The 15112-nt window shown below is 47.2% G+C and overlaps 1 protein-coding gene across 1 annotated transcript in view; it reads left to right on the plus strand.

Annotated features, from left to right (window-relative positions):
- The window catches only part of MIOS (meiosis regulator for oocyte development), a 32936-nt gene that overhangs the window by 534 nt on the left and 17290 nt on the right, over positions 1 to 15112 (plus strand). The window contains exons 2-7 of the mRNA XM_088442245.1: positions 2840 to 4161; positions 7435 to 7533; positions 7768 to 8025; positions 10438 to 10607; positions 11717 to 11782; positions 14729 to 14887. Coding sequence (XP_088298371.1) covers positions 2859 to 4161; positions 7435 to 7533; positions 7768 to 8025; positions 10438 to 10607; positions 11717 to 11782; positions 14729 to 14887 — 2055 coding nt within the window. The 5' untranslated portion in view covers positions 2840 to 2858. The remainder of the gene's footprint in view (positions 1 to 2839; positions 4162 to 7434; positions 7534 to 7767; positions 8026 to 10437; positions 10608 to 11716; positions 11783 to 14728; positions 14888 to 15112) is intronic.

Here is a 15112-nt window from a genome sequence, read left to right on the forward strand (position 1 = left end):
ACCAACATGACCCTTTCCAGGGGGGACACAATGCTCTGTTCCTGGACTTCCCTGGTAATGTTCAATTTCCATTAGTTTGTATATTCACTAACTTCTCCCCCACCCTCCCCCGTTTTACACACATCTGTAATACTTAGCAAGACTGCAAACCATCGGTATGATTGATTACCATCGCAGCCTCGCGCACACTTGCACAAGCTCTGACCTTACTCAGGAATCGCTAACTTCATTGCACGCTATGAGTACTCGGGCTGCGTATGGCATTACAGTGGCTAATTTATGCACACCCCAGTAACGGCGTTCAAATGCACTGGCATGCCTGCATTTTGCCGGCAACCCCCCAAGTCACCACCCCCAAACAGTAATTCCGGTCAATCACTGTGCGATGGGTCTGTGTAGTCTCTGCGATCACAGTACCAATTGTAGTAGCTGGTTCGCGCACTGTGATGCATGCACAGAATGCAACAATCATCCGATTGCTTGAATAATCGCAGTTGTGATCCTTGCTGAATCGGGCCCATAGATTGTAAGCACCACTGGAGCAAGGAACTGATGGGAATGGCCAAATATGCTTTACAAAGGGCTACAGAATACGTGTGTACTGTATAAATAACTGGTAATAAATATATATACAGACACACACATGTATCACTACTATTTTACGTTGTCACTACTCTGCCGAAATATACCCATAATAGTTTAATTATAATTGTAAGGGCATATTACATTCCTAAACTGCATTGTGTATTAAATAGGGAATAAATGTCAATAGTATTTGTAAAATGTTTTCAGTATGCAGTATCTTGGGAGCTTAATTTGATAATTGAGTAAATCAACACGGGACATTTTAATAAACTAATATATTAAACAGGTGTGCCATAAGAAATAAGTTTAGTAAAATTACGTGTTCTATTCTAATGGGATAAATGGTGAAATAGATTTAATTTGGCAGAAAATGTTTGTTTGAAAGGGATGTAGTTATGTGACTGGCGGCCACTGGTCACAATCCCGACGCCGGAAAGATACCAATGCCTGTCATAATCTTGATGCCGAAATGCAGAACGACTCGGGCCCGTACGAGGTAAGTACGGACGCCCATCCTCTTAGCCAAGGGATCCCCCTGGGAGGGTTAGGTTTAGGGGGGGGGGGGGTAGGTTTAGGGCACCCCAGGGAGACTGAGGGTTAGGCTAGGAGAAGGGGGGGGGGTTAGGTTAGGCACCCCCGGGGGGAGGTTAGGGTTAGGGATCCCCCTGGGAGGGTTAGGTTTAGGGGGGGGGGGGTAGGTTTAGGGCACCCCAGGGAGACTGAGGGTTAGGCTAGGAGAAGGGGGGGGGGGGGGGTTAGGTTAGGCACCCCCGGGGGGAGGTTAGGGTTAGGGATCCCCCTGGGAGGGTTAGGTTTAGGGGGAGGGGGGTTGGGCTTAGACACTAGGGGGGGAGGATAGGGTTTGGCATTTCCCCGGGAGGAGATGTATTATAGCAGCATAGTGCCACTATAACTCCTCCTGCTTCGCCTCTTTACCAAGGAAAAGCAGGAAGCAGTACCGATGATATGTATGAACATCTCACCTGCCACAGTGAGTGCCACACAAGTGCATCAGCCTAATACCCCTTTGAGACATCTCGAGATTCCCGGGAATTTGGCCTGCCTCAGCCAAATTCCCGGGTAGCCGTGTCTGTCTGAAAGGTACCTACCCGGGAACACGTTCCCGGGTAGCCGCCCCTGCAATCGACCAGAGTTTTTCCCGAGACTTAAGTCCCGGGAAATTACTCTGCTTCTGTCTGAATGGTGCTACCCGGGAATTTACTACTCCCGGGCAGCACCAAGCAGCTTTTACATGTAGTTGACAGTGCAGAGCGTCCTATAGGATGCTCAGCGCTGCTGCTTTGAGCTGACAGCGCAGAGCGACCTATAGGACGCTCAGCGCTGCTGCTTTGAGTTGGCAGCGCAGAGCGTCCTATAGCACGCTCAGCGCTGCTGCTCACCACCCCCAGCGCCGGCCGGCTGTGCCACAGCGGGCCGCCCGCATTCCTGCTGGACCACCAGGGAATTAAAATAAATTTTAAAAAAATTATAATATAAAAAAAAAATAAAAAAAAAATCTGCATTATGATTGGCCGGCTTCCGGCTGCTGAATAATGACATCATCAGCCAGAGAGGGGATAGGCTAGGAGGAGCAGACAGCAGAGAAGAGGCAGGTAAGCAGAAAAACCCTGCTCTTGTCTGAAAGGGATCTACCTGGGAATTTCCCGGGTAGACACTGTAGTGTGAAAGAGGGGTCTCGACCAAATACCCGGGAATTTGCACAGGAGAAATTCCCGGGTCTGAGCAGGAAATTTCCCGGGTTGTATATCTGAAAGGGGTATAATACTGATGCGCTGTGTCTCCCTTCCCGGCCAGCTTCAATGGGCATGTGCGGGATCACTCAGATCTCGCGTGCAGCCTGGAGGCGGCAGCCACCACAGCAGGGACAGTGCTGTCCCTGCTGTGGTGATAGAGCAACGACGCCTACAGCTGTCGATATCGTAAGCTGCAGCTGTCCGAATGGTCAATGCCACAGTGTATGTGATTTATAGAGATCAATGATACTTTTTCAAGCCATGTCCGACATATTGTCCACTCATAATATATATAATGCAGCTGACAGCGACAGGGCAGGGTGCCTGCTATTTTGCTTTTATCCTTGCTTACACTTCCCTCCCATGGATTGCATGGCAGAGTATGTGGCAAAAAAAATTATTTCAGTACAGGTTGCCTTGATGTGCCCACTTGATTGTCTGTCTAAATTTACTGTAACTTTACATTGCAATATATAAATATATTTATTTTGTCTTTCTAGTGCTCGCTGACTTTAAATAATGAGTGGGTCCAAACCGGACATTCTGTGGGCTCCCCACCACGTGGACAGGTTCGTGGTTTGCGATTCCGAGCTTAGCCTCTATCACATTGAGTCAGCGGCCAGCACCAACTCCGAGCTCAAGGCTGGGTCCTTACGATTGTCCGAAGAGACTACTGCAACCTTGCTGTCCATAAACTCTGACACACCGTATATGAAATGCGTGGCCTGGTATCCGAAATACGACCCAGAATGCCTTCTGGCAGTTGGCCAGGCCAATGGCAGAATTGCTCTTACAAGTCTGGGCCAGGATCACAATTCCAAATGTAAGGACTTGATTGGAAAAGAGTTTGTTCCCAAGCATGCGAGGCAGTGTAATACGCTTTCTTGGAATCCTCTGGACAGTAACTGGCTGGCAGCTGGCTTAGATAAACACCGAGCTGACTTTTCAGTATTGATTTGGGATATAAGCAGCAAATATACCCCTGACGTTGCCTTTCCATTGGACAAAGGCCGACTTCCATCGGTTGACGGTGAAACAAATTTGGTGGTTACCAAACCACTGTACGAACTGGGACAGAATGATGCATGTCTTTCCCTTTGCTGGCTTCCAAAAGACCAGAAGCTGCTTCTGGCTGGGATGCATCGGAACTTGGCTATATTTGACCTCCGGAGCACAAACCAGAAAATGTTTGTAAATACTAAAGCAGTCCAGGGGGTGACGGTGGACCCACATTTCCACGACCGGATAGCTTCATTCTTCGAAGGGCAAGTGGCAATCTGGGACCTTCGAAAATTCGAGAAGCCAGTTCTGACTCTTACAGAGCAGCCAAAGCCGTTGAGCAAAGTAGCTTGGTGCCCGACAAGAACCGGATTGCTAGCCACATTAACTCGGGACAGTAACATAATCAGACTGTATGATATGCAGCACACTCCCACCCCTATTGGCGATGAAACCGAGCCCACGATTATAGAGAGAAGCGTTCAGCCTTGTGACAATTACATTGCTTCGTTTGCGTGGCACCCGACTAGTCAGAACCGCATGGTGGTCGTCACTCCCAACCGGACGATGTCCGATTTCACCGTGTTTGAGCGGATTTCTCTGGCCTGGAGTCCTACCACCTCTTTGATGTGGGCTTGCAGCAGGCAGCTCTATGAATGCACAGAGGAGGGGAAGGACAGCTCCATAGATAGAGACATAGCCACTAAAATGCGACTCAGAGCATTGTCCAGGTATGGTCTAGACACCGAGCAGGTCTGGAGGAACCACTTACTGGCGGGGAATGAAGACTCTCAGCTGAAATCCCTTTGGTACACTTTGCACTATATCCTTAAAGATTAAAAAATCAGGAAAATCACTGAGCCAAAACCAAAACGTTGAAACGTTTTATAATTAAAAGGGTTAGGTAAACATTTTTTTTTAAAAATCTGCCCTCGGAGTGGTTTGAACAACGGCGAATAATGAGCAGATGCCATAAACCGTTAGTGATGCACAAATTTCTGCTTCCAAATTACAAATGTATAGTCTTCACCTCATGTGTGATATAACACCTGATCTAAAGGCTTATTCCACATACAACATCGGTTATGTCATTTCCTAGAGCATGTGTCTAGGTGCACGGAGCCCCCCTCCCTCCCCTTACAGCTTTCACTGATTGGTAGATTTCCTGACCCAGCCTCACTTGTTTTCTCCCCAATGCACAGTTAGGACAGGGCTATTCTTTCTGTCAGCACCCCCAATACCACCACCTGTGTACCCCTTTTTGTGAGGAGGGGGTGGGGTGAGAATGTGGGCTGCAGGTGCTGACAGGAGGGAGCAGTCCTGTCCTAACAGCGTCCCCCGTGCCCTAGGGGTGTAGATTGGGGACAGAGATGAGACTGACAGGAGGAATAGAGGCCGACGGAGACAGAGATGACAGAAAAGAAGGTGTGGGTGAGGGGGACAGAGATGAGAGAAAAGATGATGTGTGGGTGAGGGGGACATAGATGATAGAAGGGGAGGTGAATGGAGACAGAGATAATATGCAGAGAGACGGGGTGAGGAGATGGGGAGGGGCAGGTATGAGACAGGAAGACGGGAAGGGAGGGATGAAGAGGACAGAGATGTTAGATGTTGGAAACAACCCTGCAACGCTGGGCACGATAACTACCGACCCGGTGTATGACACGTCTGAAATAGTAGGTACAGGTCCCAAACCCTGGTGTATAATCCATTCACCTCTGACACCTCCCATTATATTGGTCTTGGTGCTTCATATATTCATAATAGAAGATTACATATTTAGCAAGTACTTTCATGTGACAGAACGGCAATCACACAGCATCATGTGTGGGAAACTCAACAGAATAGCAATTGGTATTTCAATTGGCAATGCAGAAAGGAGGCACATTGTGTGTTTTATTGGTTTGTTCTTACTGTTAAAACTCTTCTTCAACGCTGCAGCGAGACTCATACCAGCCTACCCAGAAATACTCTGTTTTGTTCTACTTCGCTACTCTCTTGTCCATGTTGGGGCAAGTGGTAAATGGAGGAGCAGTACGAGTGTCCTAGTTAAGGTTTCATTTCCTCCCAGTACCTATCATCGTAGGAGTCAGATTTAACCCTTAGCCTGCTGTCCCCTACTAGTCTCTGAGAAATCAATTTAATGGTACTTTAAGTACGGAATACATATGATTGACCGGCGGTCAGAAGACCGACAGCACCATCCCGATGGTCAGGAACTAGATAGGGGCCAGTAAGTAGTCTAACCCTCCCCCCCTCTCTTTGCTATATGGTCTTTGGAAATTAATGTAGGGTGACCAGGTGGGCGATGCCCCACTGATTTTCATGGTTTGGGATTGTGGTGAAAAGAAAAAAATCATGTTTTTACATATGTTTTGTTTTAAAAATGACAGTGTATATAGGGTTCTCCTACACGTCGAGTCTATACTGCGACGCTCCGAGAGGTGGAGTGTATCGTCTTTCTTGAATTCTGCATCTTATTCGTGTCATAGACGCAACAAAACGCCACTTACAGTGAACCAGAGAGGCTGAGCTGCGACTTTAACCGCAGAGGAATTAGGGCCTGATTCAGAGCCGCTCGTAAGCGGCCGCTCGTTAGTTCCGAGCGATGTTCGCACATCTGCGCATGCGTACGGTTTGTAATACGCATGCTCAAACCAGTCAGTGCGGCCGAAAATCGTTAGTTTGCTAAATAGCGAATGCCTGCTATTTTGAGTGACAGGAGGAGGCGTATGTGGGTGGTAACGGGGGAAGGTGCTTGAAAACAGGGAGTGGAATTCAGAACGCAGGCGTGCTTAAAGGTCAAAACTGGCGTTTTAAGGGTGTGCATAATTAATACAGCAGCGTCATCGACCACGTCACCTGGTTGTTTTATAGTCAGAACTGCTCGCAATATAGTGGTAGGAAAAACCAACCACAAGAATAGCGAGCAGTTCATACGCTGTTCGATGTACTCGATTAATCAAATAAATAGTGGACATGACGTATGGTGCGAGCGGCAAGGGGGCGTATTCATCAAAATTTCGACCGCAAGTTTTGCTCGTTCGTTCAGACATAGATGCGTGAACAGACCGCAAAGAGCGAACGGTTCATTTGAATAGCCACCCCTTTTTTTGGAACGAACGACCGCAAATAGCGAGCGGCTCTGAATGAGGTCCTTAGTTTTGAACACGTATAGTCTCAGAGGAAGCACAACGGAACATGGCGTGGGAATTAGCTGCGGCCGCTACATTGCAGCACTACATACAGATTAAGACTCAGGGCCTGATTCAGACCCAGACGCTATGCTGCGCTCGCTCGCATTGAGCGATTTTACGCAATCTGCGCATTCTTATGAGTCGCAATGCGTGTGCGCGATCCAGTTATTGCAATGGGAAAGTGCTCGCCCGTAGCCCGCAGTCGGGCCGCTATTTTGAGTGACAGTGCCGTTTGTGGGTGGTAACGGGAAGGTGCTTGTAAACGGGGGTGTGGATGTGCGAATGCAGGCGTGCCCGATCGTCAGAACGGCATTTAAGGGGTGTGCATAATTAGCAAAGTAGCGTCATTACACACGTGACTGGGTTGTATTTTAGCCTGAACTGCTCGCAATGTTGCGGTGGGAAAAGGCTACCACAAGCTTTGCGAGCAGCTCCGATGGCTCTCGATGTTCCCGATTAATCCTACAACTGCCGGAGATGACGTGTTGCGAGTGGAAAAGGGGCGTCTTTATACAGGTGCAAGCACATAGAGCGGCCGCTCGCTATTAGTGGGCGGCTTTACGCGATGCAGTGTGAGCACATGATTTAAATGGCCGGCCCCTTTTAGCCAGCAAGCGGCCGCAAATAGCGTCCGGGTCTGAATCAGGCCCTCAGTCATACACAGATGTACAAATGTCGCACATCAAATGGATCACTGCAATCTAGTAAAGTGGTTTTGTCGCTCCCAGTTATTTCATTGATTCGACTAAGACGCGCATTTTGAGCGTGGCGAGGCCATGTCGCCCCGGGCCTGTTTGACGTGACTGAAGCCACAGTGTATGAGGACCTATCTGTATGTAGTGACAATCTGTTATATAGTGTGTGATTTATATGACTTATTTTCCTATATACGTGAATACTTATGAAGCAGTATGCTGAGGACATAGAACAAAAATCTTCAAGCAACAAGGGATCATTGGTGTACGCTGGTATTAAAACAATTGTGAAATCATCAATGGGTAAGAGGATTTAAATCCTATCGGCAGCTTGTCATCTGCAAATGTGTCATTGTCATGTTGCTTAATGTAAAATGCTGGCATGATCCATCCCGTGTGCCCGCGCACGTGCATCACTGATTCTAATGTTCGGGCCAAGAGATGAGATCGGCCCTTTTATTAAAATTTCTTTTGCTAGTCTTGTAAGAGAAAGTTTGTAGACCATTATGCTTCCTAAATATAGATGTTGTTTTAAAGGAACAACGGAGAGCCTCCGCAGCAGCTGGAGCGGCTCTGATCGGCAGGCGGACGTGGTGCACTACATCAGTGAGGAACGCTGCCTGGCTCTGCAGCTCTGTGGTTGGAGGAAGAAGGGGACGGATGTCGATATTGGACCTTTTCTCACCACCTTAGAACAAGAAGGAGAATGGGAGAGAGCAGCTGCTATTGCCTTATTTAACCTGGACATCCGCCGTGCCATACAAATCCTTAATAAGGGAGCCTCAACGGGGAAAGGTTGGCAATTCCTGTTGTCCTTGTTTTTATCAGCTTCTAGTCTGTCCTATTGGGGAGGGGGGGGGGTAATATCACAAAATTGATAATTAAACAGTGAACGGGGTGTGAAACAAGACCACTAACAATGTTTATTGCTAAAAAAAAATGACAATATGTAAAATTAACCCCAGCAACCCTGGCTGCTATGACCCTGTCTTTGTGGGTTCGGTCATCCGGAGAACGCTTTAGGGATGCACCTAGATTTACCGGACCTCGCAGAAAAAACCTGAAAGGTTCAGACCAGTCTGCACTGTAGCATCTTCCCATTAAGTAGTCCTTAGCGCCCACATGGTTCTCATGTAGACCCACGTCTGGCTCTACCCTAATGCCACGTATCCACTTGCAGATGGTGGAACGGCAGTACTATTACAACATCGTAATCGTACAGTCGTTCCTTTTCCCCTGTAGTGCCCCTGTCGTTCAGTGTAGGTACCCTCCATCATCCCTGGACATGGCCAATCTGTCGTTACCGGCAGTTTGCCCGGCATGTTCAGGCGATGATTGATGTGGGAAATGACCAGCGGGAGCGCGCATCGCTGGTCGTTTCCGACATTAAACTGGCCGATTTATGCACGATTAATGAGCGATTAAACAATTACGATGTCGTAATCGTTCAATCGCTCATTTATATCTGCAAGTGGATACGCGGCACAAGAAACTACAGCCCAAACACATGGCTGTCTTCCACCACGGGAAACTACATGTATAACCTATTACGGTAAACTACCAAGCACTGTGTAGAGATCAGTGATTGATTTGTTTATACAAATAATGTTTAATTGTAGGTTTGCAAACGGTACTAAAATATATCATCTATACTATTGTAATAAGAGATTATAAATCGTCTGTATGTTCCAAGTTGGCGCAAAAACTACGGAGCCGATTCTCCTGAAAACTGCATCATTGTGTAGTGGAAACTCCTAGAAATAACCTTCACTTTGTGTCATCTCCATCCATCAAAGTAAAGCTGAGCAATAACAAAAACAAAATGTATTAACATCATCAATGCAAGAGATATGTGCGGCACCATGCGTGCTGCGGGTGGGGGGAGAGGTGCTTTGGGCCCACGTTCAGCTATATAGCAGTCTAGTGTTCACTCTAGCTCCGGCGGCAGGCAAGGCGCCGGAGCTAGAGAGGGCACTTCCGTGTGCGCGCTCCCGAAAGGGGGCGTGGCCATTGAAAAGGGGGCGTGTCTATAAGACGCGTCCCCTTTTCGTCACTCTTGGGGGCATGCCCGGCACTTACGGATACGCCGGGCAGCCTCCAAGCGCTGCAGACAGGGAGAATAGAATGCGCCCGGCGTCTATTCAACGGCGGTGACCGGGGTCACCCCACATTTCCCCACCCGCGGGACACTGCGACCCGCGGGTGAAGACGGCACCCGCACGCTGTGAGGGCAGGACATTTTTTTCCCTCGTTCTGGAGGGCAGGGTGCTTTTTGCCCTCCAGGAGGGCAGGGCGCCGCGCTTCGCTAGAACAGCCTAGTGTCTGGTACCTCCTGCATTGAATGTGGATGTGATGTGAGCCAGTGTCGCTTGTTTGTTACCACGAGCCAGACGCTGCTGGTCACAATCATTGAGCACCCGTGGTCGGCCACTGCGCTGTCCACAGGGCGTGGTAATGCCTTCCATGAGGTACTCCTGGGTACACACAACACCGTAGATCAAGGATTGTTGAATGTCCGCACAACTTCGGAATGGAATGTCTCATCCATCAGGCACCCACTATCATGCCCTGTTCAAACTCTGATAATTCACGTTGCCTTGCCATGAGCAGCCAAGCCAGTGTTCAGACTGACTCATGAGATGTCAGATTACAACTGATGCAGGTCTGGGCATTTCCAAGATGTCACAGTATGGTGACGCCACCTACCATTACCATACTGCTATCACATGACTTTTGGCACTTCAGTGTGTATGTTTGTGTATATATTTGTTAAATGCTATGTTTATTAAACAAGTCAGACACATAGGGCCTGATTCAGCTTTGGGAATAGAGTAAGATAGAGCAAGTAACTATGAACCAGGACAAACCATGTTGCAATGCAAGGGGTGCAAATACATACATTTCATTTAGCATGTGGGGTAAATACTGGCTGCTCTTGCATGTAGCCCACAAATACTGCTCGGCTTTATTTTTACACTGCAATTTAGATGTCGGTGTGGACATCCCACTCCCAAATCTAAATCTCTGCACATTTTATATCTGCCCCACCTGCAGTGCAGCATGGTTTCACCAAGATGATCAGTTACGTGCTACTATATCTTACTCTATTCCCAAAGCTGAATCAGGCCCATAGTTACTTGCTGTAGTAAAGGCGATACCCCCTATAAAAATCGCTCGGAGCTCACAGTATTTATTTTTGCTTTGCAGGAGATCTGAACCTCAATGTAGTAGCGATGGCGCTGTCCGGGTATACGGATGAGAAGAATTCCCTGTGGAGAGAAATGTGCAGCTCCCTCCGCATCCAGCTGAGCAATCCGTACCTCGCGGTCATGTTTGCCTTCCTCACCAGCGATCCTGGCTGCTATGACACCGTCCTGGTGGGTTTGCTCATCCTAAGAACGCATGGCATTAGGGTCCTCTGTACTGTCCAGCTCGCACTATAGCGTCTCCCCGTCAGTAGTGGCGACCGGCCACATAGTCCACGTCCTAAAACTATACCCAACGCTGCAATGCACTACTTGCATCTTTGAGACTCATTTTCTGAATTACTGTCCTATAGAGGGTGAGCTCCCCATCTGACCGGTGGGCATGGCTCGGCATTTGTGGGTCGGAAGTGGGTTTAAGTTTTAGGGTCGGTTAGCTTTAGGCACCCCTGGGGGGATGTTAGGGTTAGGCGCTAAGGGGGGAGAGGGGAGGGTTAGGGGTCTTACTTACCTCTGTTGGGATCTTCCTGTGCCGGCCTTCCATATTTCATCTAATTCCCCAGACCAGACTGTTTAGAGTCCTGTTTTATATGCTACAGCCAGCCCAGCGGATGCTAGGGAGATGGCATTAGTAGGGTTACCTGTCTTGTCTCCCTTGGTCTGAGCAGTTACACATGCAACATTGTTTATGCTAAATCCAGCCTCAAAACAGCAGTGATCACTGGTAACCCAATCAAAATGGAGATGTTTTATTGAACGCGATCAGAAGATTATGGCAATATCCCTGTTTGTGCACTAACCGGCTACATTAAAGTCGGAAACTGATGTGGCTGCTTGGTCTGTGCTGTCAGTGACTATTTCACCCCTTATGACAAAATGCTGGCCGAACAGCGCCCAGATTAAGGAGCAGCATCAGCCCGTGGATGCGGCTTTCCATTACCCAACTTTACAGTAAAATCATATTCACCTGTGTTTTACTCTGTAACAACTTCTATCACTGCACTATGGAAACTGTTCCACCCAGAGCTGACGAGGCTTCTGTTGAGCACGACCAGCAAGGTCCTCATGTGCTTTTAAATCTGATCACTGTTCATTTACCTCATTCGGCAATCATAGCTTTGTATTCGCTGTTATATTTAATAAGGAATTAGACCCGGATCAACTAATCAAGCACACGCCAGGCTCTGCCCTCTACACTAATCTTATTCATCCCTGAGTATGACCTATAAAAGGGGCATTTGTGTTCATGCTGTTGAGATCACTTTCCTGCTTCTCTCCTGCAGTTTGAATGCGCTATGGCAGTGAGGGATCGGGTGGCCTTTGCCTGCTTGTTCCTAAACGACGCTCGGGTAAGGTGACAAAACTGAAATATGTACAAAGTAATTCTAGGGTCTCGTGCCATAAAGCTGCTTGTTACTGAGTTACGTGATGCACCTGAAACATTATAAAGTATGTTAAATCTGTCCAGCATGTTACCTCCCCATTACTGTAACACTGCAATATCTAATGCTGAGAATGGGGGATGCAGAGCTCTTCTCATGCTGGAAATAGCAAATGAAAAGAGCAGCGGAATCTATATCCTAGTCACGAGGTACACTCTTCTTCCAACCTGCACCTCTCACCCTCGCTGTAAGCCTGCGCCACTTTTGATTGTCAGTCAAATGTTTCTATGTCAGTCAGTAAATAAACTATGCGATTCAGGACCTCATTCAGACCCGCTCGATGGTGGGGCAAAGCGCACACGCTGCGCGCAAGCCCCGTAGCAAGTGAGAAATTCGCTCGCTCCGGGGCTCGCTACAAACGGCCGTCGATGTTGATCGACAGCTCGCCCCGTTTTGTAGGGGGGAGTGGGGGGGGTGGCTGGTCAAACAGGCGTCCTGAAGGAACGCCTGCTGTTTGTGGGCGGCCCTACTGACATCACTCGTGATGTCAGTAGTGAGCTTCCTGCTCTATTTGAGCAGGAAGCTCACTGGGGCTTGCGGCAGACGAGACCCCTCCACAAGGGTCTCGTCGCAAGCCCGATGGTCGCGATAATCGTGACCATCACCTGGCCGTTCGCAAAAGCTGTGAGTGGTCACCCACAGCTCAGCGAGCGGCCAGGAGGACGGGTTAAAAAAAAAAGAAGAACCACCCTGATTCAGAGCGAGCGCTCGCTTTTTGCGAGCGCCTCTGAATGAGATCCTCAATGTTATATGAAGGTATAGTATTAGTTTATTGGTGCATATAAGTGATGTTAAGAAAAACGGCATACAATACCATGATAACTAAACAAGAAGTAATTGAAAGTGGTAAGAGATGTTCAGCTTTTAAATGTGATAGTTCTTATATATGTCATTCATATCTTCTAATTCACCTGAGGGGAACCCTTCATTATACATGGTGCTCAGAAAACCGATGGTCAGTCACCCAAGCAGCATACTAAGCACAGATACATGTTGTCGCACTGTCTTACGCCGCGTATCCACTAGATATATCACGCGTTATATCACGCAGCGGACATTGAGCCCACACTGAACGATATACTGTTTAGTGCCGACACCCTCCCTCATCCCCGAACCCGCACAACCTGACGATATCATCAGGTTGGACAGCAGGTTCGGACGATGAGCGGAAGTGCGCATCGCTGGTCGTTGATGGCATATCCACTGCACGTTATATATTGAACGATAACCATATTCATTATATCGTCTAGTGGATACGCGGTATTAGTCGAATTCAAACAAATGCAGGGAAGACCCCTTTCTAGTATACTTTTGCTTATAAGGTTACTTCCAATGGTACCTGGTTCTAACTGGTATTATAATTGGCCCATAATGCTTATAGCGTGTCCACTATGTGTGACAGACATACAAACACAAATATACTGTATAACGCCACCCTCCATTGTTTTACCTTCACGGTCAGTGTGTATACAGACTTGTGATACCTCCTACATCAGGCCTCCTACAAGATATCTGCTACTCATGCAGAAATTACCATTTTAATCCTATGGTAACATCCATCTGTGAAACTTCTCCTGTGGTCCTCCAGAGTCTCCCCCAACTTCTAGTATTTCCAGCGATCTCTAAAGTCTCATCTCTTTACTTTGGCCGATCCCATGCCCACTGGAGACTACTTCCTCTGCACCATCTTCCTCCCACTTCATACTAGCACCTTCCCAGTGAGTCCAGGCAAGCAGGGCCCTCTCTTCCTTCTGTCCCATGTCTGCCTCCTTTTTTCCTTCCCTGTCTCGTAGTTGAAGATGAACCAGTGTGATTTCAGTGTTAACTATACTTGTTATGTTTTTACACACAAGTTGTATTTTGATAACCCTGTCTGTCCGGTACTGCAGGATCACAGGTGCCAAACAAGTAAATGTTGTTGACGAGCTGACTTTGTGGTTTATTTACTAACAGACCGATTGTTAAAGCCTCCGATCACCAGGAATCAATGCTAAGCAATCCTGATTTAACTTGCGGTCGAAGCTGCTGATGATCGGTGGCTTTGACAAACCGTTCATCAGTAAAATATACTCCTTACACTGTATAGGAAACACAAGGGTTGTCATCCGCTGTTTACTCACGGACGTCAGGCTTCGGTGTGTGTTGTGTTGCTGTTTCTGATGAAGGAAAGGAGATTTTTACAGTCACCTACACTTTATGGGAGCAGCTATTTTGTGGGCAGAACCAGCTTTCGTTAGATTGGATCCAGTGATCTCCACTGAGAACACAACTTATCAAGTCTGTACGTCAGGACTGTCCATGGTCTCTAAAGATTTCCATATCTGCAGTCTGCACTGGGTGTAGGCTGCAAATGTATTCTAATACCTCCTACAGTCAGCCAGCTATGTTGTGTCAAACCAATAATGTATATATTGTATAGTCACAGCTATAGAAGACCCCAAAAATTTTTCTGTGCCCTATATGTGACAATCTACTTTGTATATATTGGGTAAGAGTGAGTAATGTGTCCTACATAAAAAAGCCATGTCGGGTTCGTATTCTTGCTTCTGCACAATATAGATGTGTTGGGATTTCTGAAACCGAATACATCGTTCGGATCTGTTGCAGATTCGGAACTCTGGTTTTGGATTAGATTTTTTTTTATTTATTTTTTTAATCCAAAACCAAAATACTTGAGGGTGGTTTTGCAAAACCAAAACGTGAAGATGAATCCAGATCCAAAACACGGGGGTCCGCACATATCTCAAGTACAATACGTGTTCTATGCGGTGTCTCGGAAGTAGATTTAACAAGCTAAACAGTTTGTGTATGTGATGTGCATTGTAAGGAAGGTTTCTATTCTATTTGTTGTAGTTGATTAAATACGTGGACAAACTCACTCAAGATATGAAGGATGTTGGGAACCTCGAAGGGATTTTACTCACCGGATTAACGAAGGATGGGGTGGACCTAATGGAAAGTTACGTTGATAGAACCGGGGACGTTCAGACGGCAAGTTACTGTATGCTGCAGGTAAGTCAGGACAAGTCGTCGTAATTGCCCATTACGTATACTGTTGTGATTTATTTCTCATATTCTAACACATCAAAATATAAAGTATTGTCAAGAAGCAGGAGGTGGGAGAGAGGGGAACCACAGAGAAGATAATGGGGAGAGAGTGGTTGTAATAATAGAGGCAATACAGACAAGAAAGTGGCACAGGGAATGTTTTATTTGTATATTCCAATATTAATATTG

Source organism: Taudactylus pleione, unplaced genomic scaffold (genome assembly GCF_031769625.1).
Source record: "Taudactylus pleione unplaced genomic scaffold, aTauple2 ptg000306l, whole genome shotgun sequence".
Lineage (NCBI taxonomy): Eukaryota > Metazoa > Chordata > Amphibia > Anura > Myobatrachidae > Taudactylus > Taudactylus pleione.